This window comes from Temnothorax longispinosus, chromosome 10, assembly GCF_030848805.1.
Source record: "Temnothorax longispinosus isolate EJ_2023e chromosome 10, Tlon_JGU_v1, whole genome shotgun sequence".
Classification (NCBI taxonomy): Eukaryota; Metazoa; Arthropoda; class Insecta; order Hymenoptera; family Formicidae; genus Temnothorax; species Temnothorax longispinosus.
The window spans coordinates 10,349,141-10,369,005 of NC_092367.1; the positions used below are offsets into that span (position 1 = coordinate 10,349,141).

Sequence of the window (19,865 nt, forward strand, 5' to 3'; positions counted from 1 at the left end):
TAAATAAAGTTGAATTTATTCAACATCCAGCGTTGACGCTAAAGCTGGCCACACACACTTTTCATAGAACGTAACAGTAAGATTTCGACCAATCGCGTTGCTCGATGTCTATCTTAGCATTTATATCAATATCTATATTTCTATAACTATATTACTCTCTTAGTATCTACGTAAATCTGTAATGCATATTTCATAGTAATAAATAAATCATAAATCCAATTTGTATTGTGTAACTTTACTTAGCAGGACACACATTATCATAATACATATTGTAACATAATACATATTATAACACAATCATATATAAGATAATACAATCAATATTGTGGACAGTATACTTTCCCTTAGATTTTAACATTTGGCTTATTTTGTACTTTTAATTATTGCACAAAATTAAAAATTGCACTATGTTGTTATTGTCCATCTTAATATCTATTGTAATATCTAGCTTAATGTTCATTTTAACATTTTAATGTTTATTAAAACTTCTAACTAATATCTATCTTAAGTCTACTGTAATGTTTAGCATAATATATATTTAAATCTGTAATATGCATTCGATAATCATAAATATGTCATAAATTCAAGCCGTATTGTGTAATTTTACTTAACAAAAAACTCATACATTATTTATAATACACAATGTAAAGCAGCTATCTAAAATAATACCATCAAACCGTAAAGCATAAAGTATACATCCTTTTTTGTTTTCAAAAAATAAAATATTTTAGAACTTTTCCGTTCAGAAATAAAATTTAACATAGACCATGACAATGAAAACTTTCTTTTAGACTGCAACATTTAACTTATTTTGTATTTTTTTTTTATGAAACAAACTCGAGTAATCTCTTAATATTTGTCTTAATATTTATTTTAATGCCTATTTTAATGTCCATCTTATAATAACACATATTCGATAATCATAAGTATGTAGTAAATCTCAGTTTTATAGCGTAATTCTACTTGAGAAAACAAATCTCCTAATGCATATTGTAACTACCTGAAATAATACAATCAAAGTGTAAAGCGTACATGTCATTTTCTTATTTCAAGAAATAAACCGTTTCGGACCTTTCCTGCTCAAAGACAGGAGAATTAAGATACAACATGACATTGAACACTTCTTCTTAGACTTTAACATTTTACTTATTCTGGACTCTTTATAATTGCACCAAATCGAAATTTGCACTATATTCTTATTTTCCATCGTAATATATATCTTAATGTATATCATAATACCAAATTAAATTTGCAACACATATTTTATAATCATAAATATGTAGTAAATCCCAGTCTTATAATGTAATTCTACTTAAGAAAAGAAATATCGCATATTATAACTATCTGAAGTAATACAATCAAAGTGTAAAGCGTACATGTCATTTTCTCTTTTCAAGAAATAAACCATTTCGGAACTTTCCTGCTCAAAGGCAAGATTTAAGATACAACACGACATTTAGAACTTTTTATTGTTAGACTTTAACATTTGGCTTATTTTGTACTCTTTATAATTGCACAAAATCGAGATTTGCACTATATTATTGTTATTGTCCATTAATGTCTATTGTAATATCTATCATAAAAAAATGTGTATATTAATATCTAGCTTCATATTTGTCTCAATGCCCATCCTAATGTCTATCTTAATATCTATCTGAATATATATCTACCTTAATATTTATCTTAATATCTATTTTAATATATATCTGAAGATGATACATTTACTGGAACATATCATAGAAAAGTTTCATCATGGCCAACTTTCTACAAAAATAAATAAAAGTAATCAATTTGAAATCATTATGAATCTAACAGCGAGATAAGACTTTAATCCATTTTTATGAATATTATATTTATTATATATTTATCATGAATGTTAATGCCAAGTAGTAAATAACAATTAAAAATACTTGCTAATTAGTTACCAAAATGGTATTACTCACATTTTGGCCGTACAGCTTTTAGGGGTTTTTGCTTATTATTTATCCATGCTTTTATTTGTGGCGACGTCCGGTGAGATAAACAACTATAGTTCTTTTTGACTTCTTGAATTTCTCGAAAAGTTGGTAGCGTTAAGTTCTTCATATGTATGGCAAATACTCGTAGAGCTGTTTCTGTTTCTTCGTGTGTCCAGCGCTGCCTCTTGGTTTTGCCATAAGGAGATGCTAGAAGAGAAGAAACATTATATTATTAAAATAGTGCATACATATTGAAATTGATAAATGATGAATCTTAAAAATAGACATAAATAAAAAAATACTAAAATATAAAAATAAAATATAATTCCACTTTTCATTTTATTAAAAACTAGTAGAATTATAAGGAAAATAGTGAAAATGTGTTTATGTTAAAAATGCCGACATATGAATTTTAATAAAACTATGCAAAATACTCACTAGATCTTTTTTGTTTATTATTTTTTTGTGTCTTATTCATGTCACGTATGTCATCGTTGGACGTGTCATATCTTAAACATTTTCCTAAAACCAATATTTTATCAGCATTAAAAATAAATACGAACGTGTTCAAAATAAAAAACATTTTTCAAAAAAAAATTAAAATAATACTGTATTTTATTAGAAATACTTACTGGAACTTTTACGTTTATTATTTTCTTCTATCTCATTTATTATATCATCATTAGAGGTGTTACATGACGATATATCTGAAATAAATAATTTGTCACCATTAAAAACAAGTAAATTTTCAATTAACACACACAAGGTAAAAAATTAAATTAATTAGCATGTAATATTTTTGGAATCTTTCATTAAACAAGTGATCTGTTCTTCTTGATTTGCACTTTCCGCACTATTTTGTACTAATTCTTTCTTTTTTTTCAAGTATGTATTTCTTTCTAAATCCAAAAAAGTATATATTACTTCAGCAAACAATTTTTTTTTATATAGATATATATAATTTGAATTATTTCGATAATTCAAAAATATTATGTAACATCTTTAACTTTTCACCTCATTTAGTTTCTATAATGCTCTCTAATAAAAAAAATTAAATTATTGTATAAAATATTTATATAATTACTTAAAGACTTCGTCTCTTTCATCTTTTTCGTCTTCTTCACTTTCAGATTCGTTCAAATTTTGTATACCTTGGACGGCTTCCAAATATTGTGATATTTTAAGGATATCTCTGCTTGCTAGGGGTTGCCTATAATGCTCTCGATGTATTTTTTCTGCATGACCCATGAATGTAGCAAGATCGGAAACGTCAATATCAGTAAGGTTCAATTGTATGCAATGAGTTGCCACGTGTTTTCGTAAAATAGTACCCCGTAAACTTGATGATTCATTTGCATTGCATTCTTGTGCAAATTTACGCATTAAAAGGCAGGCCCTTAGATATCTGTATCTATTTTTATTATAACCGGGTAATCCAAAAACATATGGGTTTTTCTTCGGCACTTCAGCTTTTTCACGAAGTTGTAAAATCAGATTAATACATTTAAGTAGTTCATTCGTTAATAATACGGGTACAGTGCGACCCAATTTTCCTCTTATGCAAAATCTACTATAATTTTGTGCTATTTTTTGGTTCTGCTCTGATAATGAAGTGTAAATATCAGTATACATATCTTCATTTATTTTTTCACAGTTCTTAAAATCATTAATAAGCACTCGCTCCATTTCTCCTGCCCGTCGTCTGTTGAACACGTGGATTGAAGTCAGCGTTGCCTCTGCTAAAGAAACCCAATTTTTATAAGAAAATGACTTTTCTAGTTCCATATAAGCCTCGGTTCTAACTTGCTCTAAATGCTTGTATAACTTTTGAATATCATGAATTGACGGGAGATTTATTTTTTTATGTCTTTTCTGAGCTGACTGTGTTTCAATGACTGTTTTATTAACGCTTGTTCCAATGTCCACAACTAATAGCTTTAGAAAATCTTTCGCTAATTTCTTTTTTTCTGAATCATCTCTCTTTATGTACTCTGTAATTAGCACATTTCCTACATGTTTAAGTAACGTTGATAAATTAGCTGCTACTGCTGGGGATTTGTAAATGTTTTCTTCCTTAACATATCCAGCTACTATATTGATTGCAGAAATACAATCGTCGTATACTCTCGGATGATAAAGTGATTTGAAATCTTCAACACTTGTATTTATTTTTTTCAATGCTAAAAGGAATCGACCGAGAAGTCGCAACCTTGCACGTATCATGTCATGCTGGTGTTGTGTGTTATACTTGATACATAACTTATTTGCATATAATATTAGCAATTCATCGTATCGTATAATTCTTGTTACTTCATCCTCTCTCATCACTGGAAACACTATTTTCTTTAATGTATCATTTGCTAAATGATGTATTCTGCAAGTCACTTTTCTACCCATAATCATAATGCATCTATTTTTGCTAAAATCTGTTTTAAGGCAAGATCGTGAATGATGTCGTATGGTTGTTTTTGCGAAAAAACCTTTACATTTGGCACATGCTATAAAGTCTGTTGCAGACTTATTATATTTTGCGTTAGGACGTCTGCATACAATAAGTTTTCCATTATTATTTTCTGACATTGTGTTGAACTTGAAATTACCATTTTTTCGAATAATATCTATTATTTTTTTTCTTTCTGGATTACCTTTAGGTAAAACGGCAAACTTTTTAACTTCAGGTTCATTGCGGTGTACAGTTTCTAAGTGTCGCGAAATTTGAGTTTGCAATTTTAAGCAAAAATAACAATAATTATGTTTTGTTATTACATTAGACTTTTCTACATACATATTTTCATCATTGCACGCAGATGTGCCAATATTTTCTGCCGAGACATCTGCACTTGATACTGAAGAGACAGTTTTACTTAAAACAGTTTTTCTCTTTTGTGATTCATTATGTTCATTACGTTCTAATAAACGTATTTCATCTTCAGATGGCAAATATTCTGAGTCACTACTGTTTTCTTCACCTTCATTAACATCTAAGATACATGAATAAATAAAATAAATATATGCATTAATATATATAGCTTCAATATCCTTCATTTGAATGCAAGCTACATTTTGGTATAAATTTGAAAATGCATCTAGTCTACATACCATGTGATGTAGATATTGAAGAAGGTACTTGAGATAAAAGAGATGACACTGGATTAATTATTTGTCCACTGGATACGATTGTATTCGTACCTTCTATGAAAGGTGATTCATTATGTTCATTACGTTCTAATGAACGTATTTCATCTTCAGATGGCAAATATTCTGAGTCACTACTGTTTTCTTCATCTTTATTAACATCTAAGATACATGAATAAATAAAATAAATATATGAATTAATATATATAGCTTCAATATCCTTCATTTGAATGCAAGTTACATTTTGTATTAAATTTGAAAATGCATCTAGTCTACATACTATGTGATGTAGATATTGAAGAAGGTACTTGAGATGAAGGAGATGACACTGGATTAATTATTTGTCCACTAGATACGATTGTATTTGTATCTTCTATGAAGGGTGTATTCATACCTTCTATGTATATATCTGCTGCATCTATCACATCTACATCTACATGTAAACAGAAATATAATTAAGACATTAAAAACTAAATGTTAGACTCTCGAATATGACACTTAAAAAGAAAAATCGGCAAATGAGAGTCAAGCGCTGTTCTTAGTCCACATATATTTTCGTATATTAGAATAAATTAAATACAGTGTCCGGACATTTCGACTCTATTCGAGTCATTTTCAACAGTATAAAATTAACGAGATAAAGTGCCGGGGCATTTTACTTTCGGACTCAGAGGCATTAATATCAAAAGATCCGATTGACTGTCTTTTGACTAAATTGATTTTAACTTTAATTTTATTAATTCTTTTTTATTGTGTGACATCTTTTTGGAACATGTGCATTTTTCGTTCTACACTGGTTGACTTCTTTTGGATGAGAAATAGACCGGAATACATCACTCGGCTGTGTAACCGCTGTGGATGACACCTGAATTTTCTATGGGTCGTCACCAAAGGATTTTTGAATTTTTGCATTTTATCTCGTTAATTTTATACCGTTGAAAATGACTCAAAATAGAGTCGAAACGTCCAGACACTGTATTTAATTTATTCTAATATACGAAAATATATGTGCACTAAGAACAGCGCTTGACTCTCATTTGCCGATTTTTCTTTTTAAGTGAGAAATATAATTTATTATAAGATTAAAACCATAATCAAAATATTATATATTTTGATGAAATTAATATATAAATCAATCATAGCATACGAGGAATATTTTGTAAGTAAAACATCGTTATAAACCAATAATTAAATATATTGTTAAAAATATTTAAACACTAAATTTTAAAACACAATTTTACCGTAATCTGAGATTACTCTTTAAAATGACATAATGAAATAGTTATGTAATTGATATATTAATAACAATTATCTAAATTTAATTATTAAATATGTTTTAAAACGAAAGTTTATTCTAACCCGCAAGAAAAGAATCAAATAAATAATAATAACTTACCAACGGACATTAAAACTTCAAAATTTTCCATACCAGCCTCTGTATTATTGTTATGCATGTTTTCATCGACACACATTAATTTTGTATTGGTATCTAATATAACAATAAAAATTATTACTAAACATTTATAACAAAATAATAAGAAAATTAGACAATATTTAAGAAATTTACCTAACGGTACTTGAACGTCATTATTTCCTAAAAAACCACTGTCCTCTTTTTGTACATCAGCATCTTTGTTGTGCATGTTTTCATCGACACACAGTATCCTTGTGTTAGTATCTGATATAAAAGTAAAAAGTCAAGTTATATTGTTATTAAATACTTATACCAAAAAAATAATAAACTGAGACAATAGTTAAGAAAATCACCTAACGGTATTTGAACATTATTATTTCTCAAAGAACTGTCCTCTTTTTCTACATCAGCATCTTCGTTGCGTTTGTTTTCGTCGACACACAGTGTCCTTGTGTTAGTATCTGATATAAAAGTAAAAAACCAAAGTTATATTGTTGTTATTAATATTTTATTTAATTTTTTTATTATCTGTAAAATGAGATTGATTTGTTTTAATATGTTGCTGATTTTTCTATTTAATTAATTTTCTTTTTGCATCTTGTAAAACTAATTATTTAATAACATCTACTATGATATTGATATAAGTGTAACATATATTGATAACAATGTTTAAACTAATTGTAAGACTTGACACTATTACAATAGACAAATATCATACATAGCGCACAATTCAACTGTAATATTTTAATTCAAAATTTACATCAAGGTTTCTATACAACTTTAATTAATAATTTAGATTTAACTAATACTTTATAAATAATACAGCTATTAATTAATTAAAACTCTCAATCTTCTACTCTTTCACTTGTACCGAAGTAATAATAAAATTAGACAATAGTTGAAAAAATTACCTAACGGTACTTGAACGCCATTATTTCCTAAAAAACCACTGTCCTCTCTTTGTACATCAGCATCTTTGTTGTGCATGTTTTCGTCGACACACAGTATCCTTGTGTTAGTATCTGATATGAAAGTAAAGAGCCAAGTTATATTGTTATTAAATATTTATACTAAAGTACTAAAAAATTATACAATAGTTAAGAAAATCACCTAACGGTATTCGAACATGATTTTTCAAAGAATCATCTTGTCTCCGTGTATCAGCCTCTCCATTGTGTATGTTTTCATTGACACACATTCTTGTATTACTTATCCTTGTATTTTTATCTGATATAACAGTAATAGGTAAAATTATTATTAATTAAATATATGCTAAAATAATTATGAAATTAGACAATATTTAGAAAATTAATCTAAAGTACTGGTTAATAATGTATAAGTCTGGCTTGTCACTTTCATATGAATTATTAATACAAAAATAATACAGATTTGAACATCATTACTTTACATCATTATGTTACATCTTTTATATAGTTTTTTTTTGTGTATGTTTACCAATCTTATTCTTGTATTAATATCTAATATAGAAGTAATAATTTAGACTGCATTATATACTATCAAACATTTATGATAAAATAGCAGTCATGAAATTTATCAATATGAAGGAAATTTACCTGCAAGTACTTGAACGTCATTATTTTCGACATATGTATTGACTTTGTCTGTACTATTAAACTGAATTCTTTTACATATGATATAAGGTTTTTCTTTATTTATGTTTTTTAATATTTCATTTAATATTTTTTTATTGTCTGTAAAATAAGATAAATTTGTTTTAATATGTTGCTGATTTTTTCATTTAATTAATTTTCTTTTTGCATTTTGTAAAATTAATTATTTAATAACATCTACTATGATATTGATATAAGTGTAACATATATATTGATAACAATGTATAAACTAATTGTAAGACTTGACACTATTATAATAGACAAATATCATACATATTGCACAATTCAACTGTATAGTTTTAATTCCTTTACATCAAGATTTCTATATAATTTTAATAATTTACAGTTAACTTAATATGAGGCCCGATTGCACCTAAGTCACATAATATTTAATCGTAACTTAATTCACTTTGTGTGTGTGTGTGTGTGTTTCTCTTTCTAACCCAGGTAGCAAGCACTCGTCATTTTGACGTCAATTGACGTCAAAAGACGTCAAAATGACAAACTTTTGACGTCAATTGGCGTCAAAATGACGAGTGCTTGCTACCTGATGGGAACTAACCTTTTAGAGAGAGACGAATAGCGAGTTAAGCTAAGGTTAAATATTATGTGAAGTTGGTGCAATCAGGCTTACGTCTTATGAAAAATTTTGCTGCTTACCATTTCTTGCTAAAACATTTGCCGTATACATACGCCCATCACTATACTTTGCTTTCGTAATGCTTTTATTAACAACAATCCTGTTTGACTTACATACGTAATTAATACCATCATCAAATTTGAGTAAAAGGCGCAAGTCCAATGGAGATCCGTAAACCTAACCCTAACCGTAAGACCGTAACCGTAAAAGTTGGTTTATTTGAACTTTTACATACCACGGCACGTACCACGGTTATGGTAACGAAGAGAGGTTAGTTCAGAACGTTACATTCAGAACGGGTGTGAGGTTATATGTTTACAATGGACTTGACGGACCAACGTTTAATTGAATTGGTGGAGAAATGTTCTCATTTATACAATAAAAGCAGTCCCGATTACAAAGACAAATTAAAATCACAAAATTCGTGGTGTAGCATTGCAGAAGCGTTGAATGCAACAGGTATGTACATGTATGTCATTATCAGTTTTTTTATTTATTTATTTATTTATTTATTTAGTTCTATAGTAATACAACAGTTTATACGTATTGTGTACTATAATTTAATCATATATATTATTATGCAGCTGCTGACTGCGAACACCGATGGAGCCAATTGCGAGAACGTTTTGTTCGTGAGAGACGTTCTTTAAAAGCAAGGCTTCCATCCGGTTCAGGATCCTCAAAACAGTCAACGCCTAGTCATCTGTATAAAGCTCTGCAGTTCTTAGAACCTCATGTTCAAAGTAGAAGGTATGTAATTTATGTAAATATTATCCATTCAAGTATGTTCACTAAATTTATTATATTATGTATTTATATTTAGCCTTTTTACACACTGTGTCCTTGCAATGCAGTTTGCTGAAAATTGACTTCGTATAGTAAAAATATTTAACAAAAACATACATGCGAATAGAAGTTTTTATCCGCATTTGTACGTTTCTTAATTAAATTTGTATGTTTCTTACACATACAATAAATACGCATGTAAAAAAAGTATTTTCCAATTATTTCAGGACACGTGGGAATGTTTTAAAAAGAAGCTTGTCATCATCTGAAGAATCTACACGTGGGAATGTTTTGAAAAGAAGCTTGTCACCATCTGAAGAATCTACTACATGGGATGCGCTAGAGACCGACGATCCAGATGTGATGGAATATCTGAAAATTGTAGAGCATAACAAAAGCAAGCATGAAACACCACAAGTGAGAAATGAGCTCAAAGAATCAGATTTGTTGAAAATAAAAATGGAACCATCGGATGAAAATAATGTCAATGTACTGAATGTTAAGACTTCAGCTGTCAATAAAACATATACAGACATTGTAAATGACAAAACAAGAAAAAGTGTAAAAACCAATGTAAGTGTCAATGATGATACTTTACAAGTTGTTTCTGAAGCATTACAGAGTGTAAAAGGACTATGTGAATCTGCTGACAAAGAGCGATAATGTTGCCTATAACTTTTGCATGACTACGTACAGTCAATTGAAGAAAATGTCGAAGAAAAAGCAAAAAATCGCTCGTTCCAAAATCCACACCATCATGCTAGAACTGGAATCTGACTCAGAGTAAACAGTATTTTATTTTTTTTATTTTGTGATTCTATCCAAAGAAGTTGGTTTTGTTTCTTATTTTTAAAAGTTACTTATTTTTTGTAAAACTGTTATTACATACTTATATTAGCTGTAAATATACTATATATATACTATACAGATAGGACATAATATATAAGTCCAAGCTTTCCAATTAGAAAAGTACTTTTTTAGAATAGTATTAATGAATGTGATTTAATCCAAAGAAATAAGTTTTAGTTTTATGTGTTGTTAAAGTACAATCACATGTGTAAATGAGTCTAAACACTTTTAAAATTGTCGGCTGTTAATGATTTCAAAACTTTCAAACTATCTCTACTATAATTTTGTGCAATGTACGAATTTCTTTTCATAAATGAATGTTACATAAATAAACAGCATAAAAATGTTATAAATGTAGCAGTTTATTATATTATTATAACAGAGACTTGTAATGTAGCTGTTATCCAAAGTTTATTAAAGATACAATGTGTAATACGTAATAAGATTGTTATTTAATGATAATAAACATTCTGCAAAATATACGTCGTTCTAAATAGTTAATATTTTCGCGAGTTGTACAATTAAAATGATCCTCTCGTAATATATGCTTCTTGCCACGAAACTGCGCCTTCTGGAGAAATTAAGTACTCGGCAAGCGTGTCACGTAAGGTAACATTCTTGCGTGTAGCATTATTAGCTCCCATTCTTCCCATGTTCCTAAAGATGATATTCTCTTCGCATTGTCTCCACTGTCCAGATATGACATTCCCATTGTTGTCCCATGTATCAGCGTAATTTGGAGGACAGTACGTAGCATTTTCTGATTTTGAGATTAATTCTGACATCCGGAGGAAGTTATGAAGGCACAATCCTGCACACACAATCCATTCCGCAGTATCAACATGTGCAATAATTGTTGATCGGAAGATTCGCCAACGACTGGCCAAAATGCCAAAAGAGTTTTCGATAACACGTCGTGCTCGAGAAAGACGGTAATTGAAAGTTTTTTGTGTTTTGTCCAATTTAGTTCCAGGATATGGTCGCATAATATAGCTTTTCAAAGGAAACGCTTCATCTGCAACCATATAATATGGAAACTTTGTGTCGGTTTCTGGTAAGCAGCTATCGTCTGGTATTTCCAGTTCGTTGTTATCAAGAGCTATTCCAAAAGCTGATTCTTTAAAGACTCCTCCGTCACTTTGTGAACCAAAAGCACCAACATCAACAAGAGTAAAAATGTAGTTAGCATCACAAACTGCCATTAACACAATGCTGAATGTTTTTTTATAATTGAAGAAACTGGTCCCAGTATTGTAAGGAGCTTGTACAACGATGTGCTTTCCATCAATCGCCCCGAAACAATTCGGCATATTCCACAACTCTTGGAAATCTCGTGAGTACCTTCTGAAATCGTCAGCAGTAGGTCTTGGCAAACATATAGGCGATAACTTGTCCCATATAATCTTACAAGTGTCACGGATAACTTTGCTCACAGTTGATTTTGACACGTAAAAGTTCCATGCAACAGTTTGCATACTGCAACCATGAGCAAGATAACTATAAAATAAAATATTCGTAAAATAAAATATGTTATAATAGTTTAAAAAAACACATAAATCATTGAAAGTATTACAAAATATACTTACTACAAAGTAATACATAATCGATGTTCCGGCGATAGAGGCTCTCAAATACTTCTCTTTGTCAGAGACTCTTGTACTAATTCTAATAGTCTTTCGAATTGTAAAACAGTCATTCTAGTAAATTTGAAAAACTGTTCATCGTCATTGTCTTTCATAAATTGAAAGAGAGTATGAAAATGGCCTTTTTGCTTCCGCTGTAATAACATTGGCCGAACCCAATATTTTCGTTTAACCTTTTCTTCTTTTTCCGGAATAAGTGCAGAATTACCGCAACTAAGTTAATAGCCACAAGAGCTGTTTTTCTAACACGGTAAATATCCATTATAGCGAAATTTCTGCACTTTGTAAAAGTTAACACAGAGGTTAGAATCGATTCAAAGACGAATTCGCGTTATGGATTTACGGTTCTTTATGTTACGTTTCGTTACGATTATGGGCTGTCATTGTAGACGATAGGAGGCGATTTCTTACGGTTACGGTCTTACGGTTAGGGTTAGGTTTACGGATCTCCATTGGACCCGCGCCTTAAGGCGTACATATTGGAAAAGTACTCTTAATATTATCTCTTATTTATAAGGCACGTTTTCTTTCTTGTGACCGATGTGTTCTAATGACCTCTTACCCGCCTTTTCACGTATTTGAAATAGCTGTTTACTAGAGCCACGAGTGACTGCGTTCAGCAAAACATTTCTTTTACTACGAGTGCGTTCAGACAACACAACAGTTGCACAACGGTTGAGTAATTTGTCAACGTAAAGGTGGAAGCACATAAAATTGCAGGAGCCATAAGCAGAAAGCAGAAGCCATATGCGCATGCGCTGTGTATGGACCAACCAATTTTCTTATGCTTACGCATTATGCGTTGTGCAGAAATGTGTGCTCCTCGCTTAAGGAATAAGGCATCTCACTTTAATGTACACGTGTACTGAAGTGAGATGCGACATTCCCTTAGTCGTATACTACGTTTACGCGAGCGTTAAGCCCCTTGCACAATGCCAGACAACAGGCAATAGGAACAGGAAATAACCAAAAAATCGTTAAGGAGGTTCTACAGGTACTCTCTAGTCAGTTGAGAGATGAAGAGAAAATCTTCAAATTCATCGATTCTAAGTATTCATAAAATATTTTCGTGAATTTTGATGACGTTAGAGCTTATATCATACCCATATTAGTCGAAACGAGGAATAATTAAAAATATCGTGTAAGTGCTCTTTTGACTCTGGCGGCTTATAATGGAAGAAAATGTGGTAACGTCGCGAACTTGACAGTTCTGCTCATATGACCGTGGTAATTTCACAGTTTCACATAATTCTAGAGCGAGTACTTCTCTGTAAGCGCTCGTAAACGTTAGGTGCTTAAGTTTGAGGTGCTGTCATACTGTAATGCTGTACTGGCTGTACACTTTTCGCGCGGGTGCAGTCGCTGCGACATTGCCAAATCTCCCTTGTTATTCGAAGCACGCTACGTGAACTGTGATATGGCCTGTTTCAATAGCCAATATCACAAAATTTTACGCGATAACCCTTGTTTTTCTCGATATTTCTGAAAAGGTTAGTTTAAGATCTATAAAAGCTCCGTTTTTTGAATCTCTGGTAGGTCGCTTTTATATAATTAATATCTCGTTTCCTGTCTCCAAGAGCCCCTCTGCCATATGTAGCTTATGTTAAAAACTGTGATTTCAAAATTCATTTTTGCAAATTTTTACACGGTAACCGATGCTAAAATTTTTCGAGCACTTTTCTCGCATCTCAATTTATACGTTCATAAAGTTTTTTCCAATTTTTAGATACATTCATTGTCTGTAGAACCTCCTTAATTACAACCTAAAAAATTCGAATGCTATGATTGGTTGGCAACAGGCAATAGGCACAGAATTTCCAACGTGACGGAAACTTTATTTCTGTAATAACTTACGATAATTCCTTTGCGTAAACGGAATTTTGTAGTAACTTACGATAATTTACTCCGCGTAAACGGGTGAATTATTATAAGTCACTACAGAAGTAACGCTCGCGTAAACGTAGTACCAGTCTACAATAGGTGTTTTAAGCCCTAAGAAATTGACCAATCACAGTCAATTATTCTCCTCAAATTCAACTGTGATTGAACAATTTTTAAGGCTTAGGGCTTAAAACACCTATTGTAGACCGGGACTTATTCCTTATTCCTTTATCTTATTCTTTATTTTTGTCATTGTGTCTTAGCCCTAAGGCTGAGTTTCCACTGAGCGCGTTATGCGTCGCGTCGTCTGTCGTTAACCAATCTAAACATCCCGTCACAAGTAATGTAATAAAATGGGATGTTTTGATTGGTTAACTTGTGATAACGCGACGCATGACGCACTCAGTGGAAACTCAGTCTAATTGGTCTAGATTTTGGGATATAAAGCTTTGTGTACACGATACTAGAAATCGGTCCAAGTTTCGGTTTAAGCCAATGAAACTGCTGCTTTTCTGTAAGAGCTGCAAGTTGATTGGCTTAAACCGAAACTCGGACCGATTTCTAGTATCGTGTACAAAAGGCTTTAGTAAAGGCCAATAATCATTAAGGTGCTATTTTATGTTGACGCTTGACGCTCATTTTCAGCGAGCAAAAATCTTTAGAAATAATATATTTTATTTATATAGATATATAAATTTATTTATATATATAAAAAAATAAAAAATATTATTTTTAGGGTCACGTGGCTTCGCTTTGACGCTATTAAGGTCAAGAAATGAAGTTGAATTTATTCAACATTCAGCGTTGACGCTAAAGCTGGCCACACACACTTTTCGTAGAACGTAACAGTAAGATTTCGACCAATCGCGTTGCTCGATTCGAAAACGTACGGCCGTACAACCCCGAATATAATAAATAAAATACGGAGTAAAGTGCAGTTTAACACTTAGTGCATAAAGTGCACCTGAGTGCATCTGAGTTTGCCTGGGTTTCCTGCCGACCCTTAATAACTTGTAAATTATCTAGTAACTTTAGTCCTAGTGACTTTTTGGTGACTCAACGCTCATGTGCCGTTCTTAGTTCGACGTATGATATAGGCTGCATTCGAGGAGCGCGCTATTAGCGCTATTGCATCATTCTGTCTTTATCGCTCATCAGGTGTAAAACAAGGATAGAACAAGCAAATAGCGCTAATAGCGCGCTCCCCGAATCCAGCCATATATGTAAAGTGTTAAATAGTAAATAAACAGATGTTTATCTGCAACGTTCATGTATGTACCGAGAGAAACCTGAGAGCGGCCACCGGGATCATTCCGTTCCAGCGGACGTATACTGACGCGCCGCCTGAGAAAGTGGACGTCAACTACGTCGTTACGCTCGGTAACGGTACACACATGGTTCGTGTCCGTGCTATGGTTCGTGTCCGAACTATTCAGATGGAGGGGATATGCTGGTCGCGCAAGCCCCTCTTCTGTTCGTGTACGCTCGGCACTCGGCAAGCTTCGAGCGGGGAGAGAAGGACAGACATACGATCTACTGTCTCTTTTTTTCTTGAGCTGGGACATTGCCGGCGCGGCGTTGCCGTTAGCACGCGCCGGCTATACCACAATGCCACGCATTTCGGTTTCGCGTCTCGTGTCTCGTGTCTCGCCGAGTGCCGAGTCTCGAGTTGGCAAATTGACGATGCGCTATACGTTACATTTGCGTTTATATTTACAAATTTTATTTTTTATATTTATAAATAAATATATATATGTATATATATTAGAAGTTTATAATATACAGGGTGCCCCTGAATTCTTGGTACTTTTTTCATATTTAGATAGAGCGAGCCAAACTGAGTCGAAAAGTCATGTACCATTTTGCAATTTTCGCAATAGTTGACGAGTTATTAATGATTAAAAATCGCCGTATTAGCCCGCCCTCCGCCAAATCCAAGCGCGCGGCGAGATGCGGCCGCCCCGCGGTCGGCGCGCGGGCAGTTGTTTACTACGAGCGGCGCGTAACGCCGGGCCCCTGTCCTAAGCGATGATAGTTTCTCTCCTTTTTTTTAAATAGAAATAAAATTTTCTAACAACATAGAACATTTTTTTGTGCGTACGTATGTACATACGTGTGTACATGCATACAGAAAAATATCAATTGTGCTGCTTAAAAAAGCGATTACTCAATTTACTTTTTTTTTTTTTTAGTAAGTAACGGTTGTCTTTAAGAAAGAATATTTTCTTGATAATAGTCTTAAAATGTACAAATTTTAGAAAGAGTCTTTATCATGTGCTATGTACTCGAAAGAAGAATTTATATTCCTTCAAAGAACATAATAAAATTTTATCAAAGAAAAGTCAAAATAATAAATAAAGTAATATGAGGACCCTCGAGATTAAAATAGGAGAAGGCTATGACGGTCAGACGCAGATCACAGTGCGTAATATCAGAAATAAGTGATTTATTCGTCGTTTTGATACATTACATCGATCCGTACGTTTCGGCTCAGTTTTGAGCCATCTTCAGCGGTAGTTACAGAAATTAAGTTACACGTTCTCCGTACCGTATGGTGAGTTTACTGATTCAAAGTATCAGAAACATAGACCAATTGATCCATATCTGTAAATTTGTTCAATTAATGTTGAGATATTAAAAAGATCCCTTAGGAAACTCACCATTCGGTCTGAAAAACGTGGAATACAGAGCCATGTATACATAATAAATACTCTCTGCGAGAAGTTTTGACGATCTTATCGACACGACACATGCACAGCAATGATATGAAAGGTTTGCAAGAAGAGGCATGTCGTAGGTCAACACACCGGCGAGGATTATAACAAAGCACGATTTGACACCGTCTCAAAATGACACGGATTTTTTGCATCATGCATATGTCACGGTTTTGAGCAAATTGTAATCCATGCTCATGAACTTTGGTCGTTGGCAAATCGGGGTTTTACTATTGGTACATGCAATATTGTGACGGTGTCAAATCGTGCTTTGTTATAATCCTCGCCGGTGTGTTGATCTACGACATGCTTCTTCTTGCAAGACCTTTCATATTATTGTGTGTCGTGTCGACAAGATCGTCAAGTCTTCTCGCAGAGAATAGATATTCATTATGTACGCATGGCTCTGTATTCCATGTTTTTCAGACCGAATGGTGAAGTTTCCTAAGGGATCTTCTTAATATCTCAACATTAATTGAACAAATTTACAGATATGGATCAATTGGTCTATGTTTCTGATACTTTGAATCAGTAAACTCACCATACGGTACGGAGATCGTGTAACTTAACTTCTGTAACTACTGCTGAAGATGGCTCAAAGCTGAGCCGAAACGTACGGATCGATGTAATGTATCAAAACGACGAATAAATCAGTTATTTCTGATATTACGCACTGTGATCTGCGTCTGACCCTCATAGCCTTGACTTCTCCTATCAAAATAATTAGCAAATTAAATTTTTGTTTTAATTTTATATTCTTAACTGAAGAACTGAATAATTAGAATGTAGAATATTATTTATTTTAAGTAATATTATCAAGAAAACATTTTTTGTAAAGATCATCGTTATACTTAAAAGAAGAGAAAACTGAGTAATTGGTTTTCTTAGCACTAGAATGATATTTTTTTACTCGTGCGTATACGGCACGCCATTTTACTATTTAATATCATCATAAAAATTCTATCAAATTAAATCGATACTTAAAGAAAAGAAATTATTATTATGTCTAGACATACTTATAATTTATCGAATTATTATTAAGCTATAATTGAAAATGCAGAATTACAATTATGTCTAGACAAAATATTAATTCTGAATTTATTTTACGTTATGACATAAAAAATTTTCGGGAATTAAAATTATGTACATAATTGTAATTCCCGAATTTTACTTATGTACGCAATTTTAATACTTGAATTTCTATTATGTACACACAATCGTAATTCTGGAATTACTTTTTTTCTTTTGGTAAGTAACGGGGTTCTTTAAGAAAGAATATTTTCTTGATAATAATCTTAAAATGTATTCATCACAAATTTTAGAAAAAGTCTTTATCATGTACTGGAAAAAGAATTATACTCCTTCAAAAAACATTATACTATTTTATCAAAGAAAAGTCAAAATAATAAGCAAATCAAATTTTGTTTTAATTTATATTTTTAATTGAATAGTTAAACAATTAGAATTTAGAATATTATTTGTTTTAAGTAAAGAGAGTGATGAGTGTATTTTAAGATTATTATAAAAATGAAATATTCTTTGCGAAGATGACCGTTAAAAGAAGGGAAATGGAGTAATTGGTTTTCTTAGCACTAGAATAATATTTTTTGCGTGTGAATTGTGCATGAATAGCAATCGCGATATAAGATCGCGAGCCAAAAAATAATTTTTTTTTCTGTGGCAAGAAAATGATAGAGCGCTATCATTTCCACACCACCTTGCGGTAGATAGCATGGCGCATTTTTTTTTAAGTGGTATCCCCAGTAGGTCTAATCCACTTTGCATTAAAATATTTTCATATTTTAATGTAAGAACTGTTCGAAGTGCCTTCCTCCTTCTCGTATACAGAGTTCGGCCCTTCGAATGATATTGCGCGTCGAGCGGTGCGCCATTTCCGGCGTGATGGTACCGAAAGCTGCGAGAATTTCTTCTCGTACCTCAGCTTCTGTACCACCACGCCTGTGCTCGATTAAATCTTTGATGTAACCCCAAACGAAATAGTCGAGCACGTTAAGATCCGGCGACCGCGCCGGCCAAATTATTGGTCCACCTCGACCCATCCATCTACCCGGATATCGCGCGTCTAAAACATTTCGCGCCTGTCGCGAAAAATGCGCGGGAGCCCCGTCGTGCTGGAAAATGAGCTCTTCCCGTTCACGAAGGGGAACGTCTTCGAGAAGACCGGGCAACTCATGTTCCAGAAACCGCGCGTAAACTTCCCCGGTTAAACGTGGCGGGAGAATGTAGGGACCGATCTGAAAATCATAGAAAGAGTGTAATTTGAAAAAACTGTGAGGGATACAAAGACGGACTTTTTTAACTCATAAACTTACTACTTACAATTCGGTTCGCTTTTATTCCTGCCCAAACATTTATCGACCAGCGATATTGGAACGCGCCTTGGCGAATGGCGTGCGGATTTTCACCTCTCCATAATAAAAAATTATGGGAGTTAAACACTCCATTTGGTGTGAAGGTCGCTTCGTCCGTCCACAGGATGCGGTCGGGGAAAAGAGCGTTCCGCCGACACTGCGCGAGGAACCCTGTGGTGTATTTCGCCGATAATTAATATTTGTTAAAAGCAGCGTAAACATTAAAGAAAGATGATAAAAGTACCTTCACAATAATAGATGCGCTGCTCTGCATCTCTTGCAAGAAGTTGCTGCACCCGTTGATAATGATACGGGTGCAATCCGTCCTGACGTAGAACCCGATGTACGACGCTTTGGGAGAGACCAAGCATACCAGCGACACGGCGTATGGTAGGTCGTCTCTGGGGGTTCTCGGGATCGTCCTCGAAATCCTCGAATATTTGGAGGATTCTTTCTTCGTCGACTACGCGACGTTGCAACGGCGCACCAGCATTTCGCCAATTGGGCATAAGAGATCCTGTCTCTCTGGCGCGTCGGACACATCCCAAAATCACGTTGTATCCGGGATGTCGTTCACGCTCGGGGAATCGTTCCGCGTAGAGTCGAACGGCGGCACGGACGTTTTCTCCAGCCATTCCATACGTAATTAGCATATCTGTATACTCTTGAGCAGTATACATTTTCTCACAATTTATCAAAATATTAGCGAGAATGCACGCACGTCGGACGCTTAGGTACGACTCGTGGAGCGACAAACAACAACGTTTGCAAAATATCTTTTGTTTTAACGTTGTTGTTTGTCGCTCCACGAGTCGTACCTAAGCGTCCGACGTGCGTGCATT

At 33.0% G+C, this 19,865-nt stretch overlaps 3 protein-coding genes across 3 annotated transcripts; 1 reads left to right on the top strand and 2 right to left on the bottom strand.

Annotated features, from left to right (window-relative positions):
* Window positions 1–233: 233 nt before the first annotated feature.
* On the bottom strand, window positions 234–8,922 carry LOC139820861 (uncharacterized). The gene is made up of 15 exons (XM_071791447.1): window positions 8,799–8,922; window positions 8,082–8,219; window positions 7,618–7,734; window positions 7,419–7,529; window positions 6,861–6,968; window positions 6,661–6,771; window positions 6,490–6,582; window positions 5,374–5,526; window positions 5,058–5,255; window positions 3,043–4,939; window positions 2,777–2,811; window positions 2,591–2,665; window positions 2,397–2,480; window positions 1,944–2,165; window positions 234–1,764 (listed from the first exon to the last, which is right to left on the bottom strand). Coding segments are annotated over exons 1-15 (3,375 nt in total). The 5' UTR covers window positions 8,830–8,922; the 3' UTR covers window positions 234–1,762.
* Window positions 8,923–9,054: 132 nt separating this feature from the next.
* On the top strand, window positions 9,055–10,227 carry LOC139820537 (uncharacterized). Its single transcript, XM_071790907.1, has 3 exons — window positions 9,055–9,237; window positions 9,363–9,528; window positions 9,792–10,227. The coding sequence occupies exons 1-3, from the start codon at window positions 9,090–9,092 to the stop codon at window positions 10,225–10,227; spliced, it is 750 nt and encodes a 249-aa protein (XP_071647008.1). The 5' UTR covers window positions 9,055–9,089.
* An 8,034-nt stretch (window positions 10,228–18,261) lies between these two features.
* On the bottom strand, window positions 18,262–19,658 carry LOC139820862 (uncharacterized). Its single transcript, XM_071791448.1, has 3 exons — window positions 19,268–19,658; window positions 18,992–19,194; window positions 18,262–18,906 (listed from the first exon to the last, which is right to left on the bottom strand). Exons 1-3 carry the CDS (start codon window positions 19,656–19,658, stop codon window positions 18,454–18,456), a joined length of 1,047 nt encoding a protein of 348 aa, XP_071647549.1. The 3' UTR covers window positions 18,262–18,453.
* Between the last annotated feature and the right edge of the window lie 207 nt (window positions 19,659–19,865).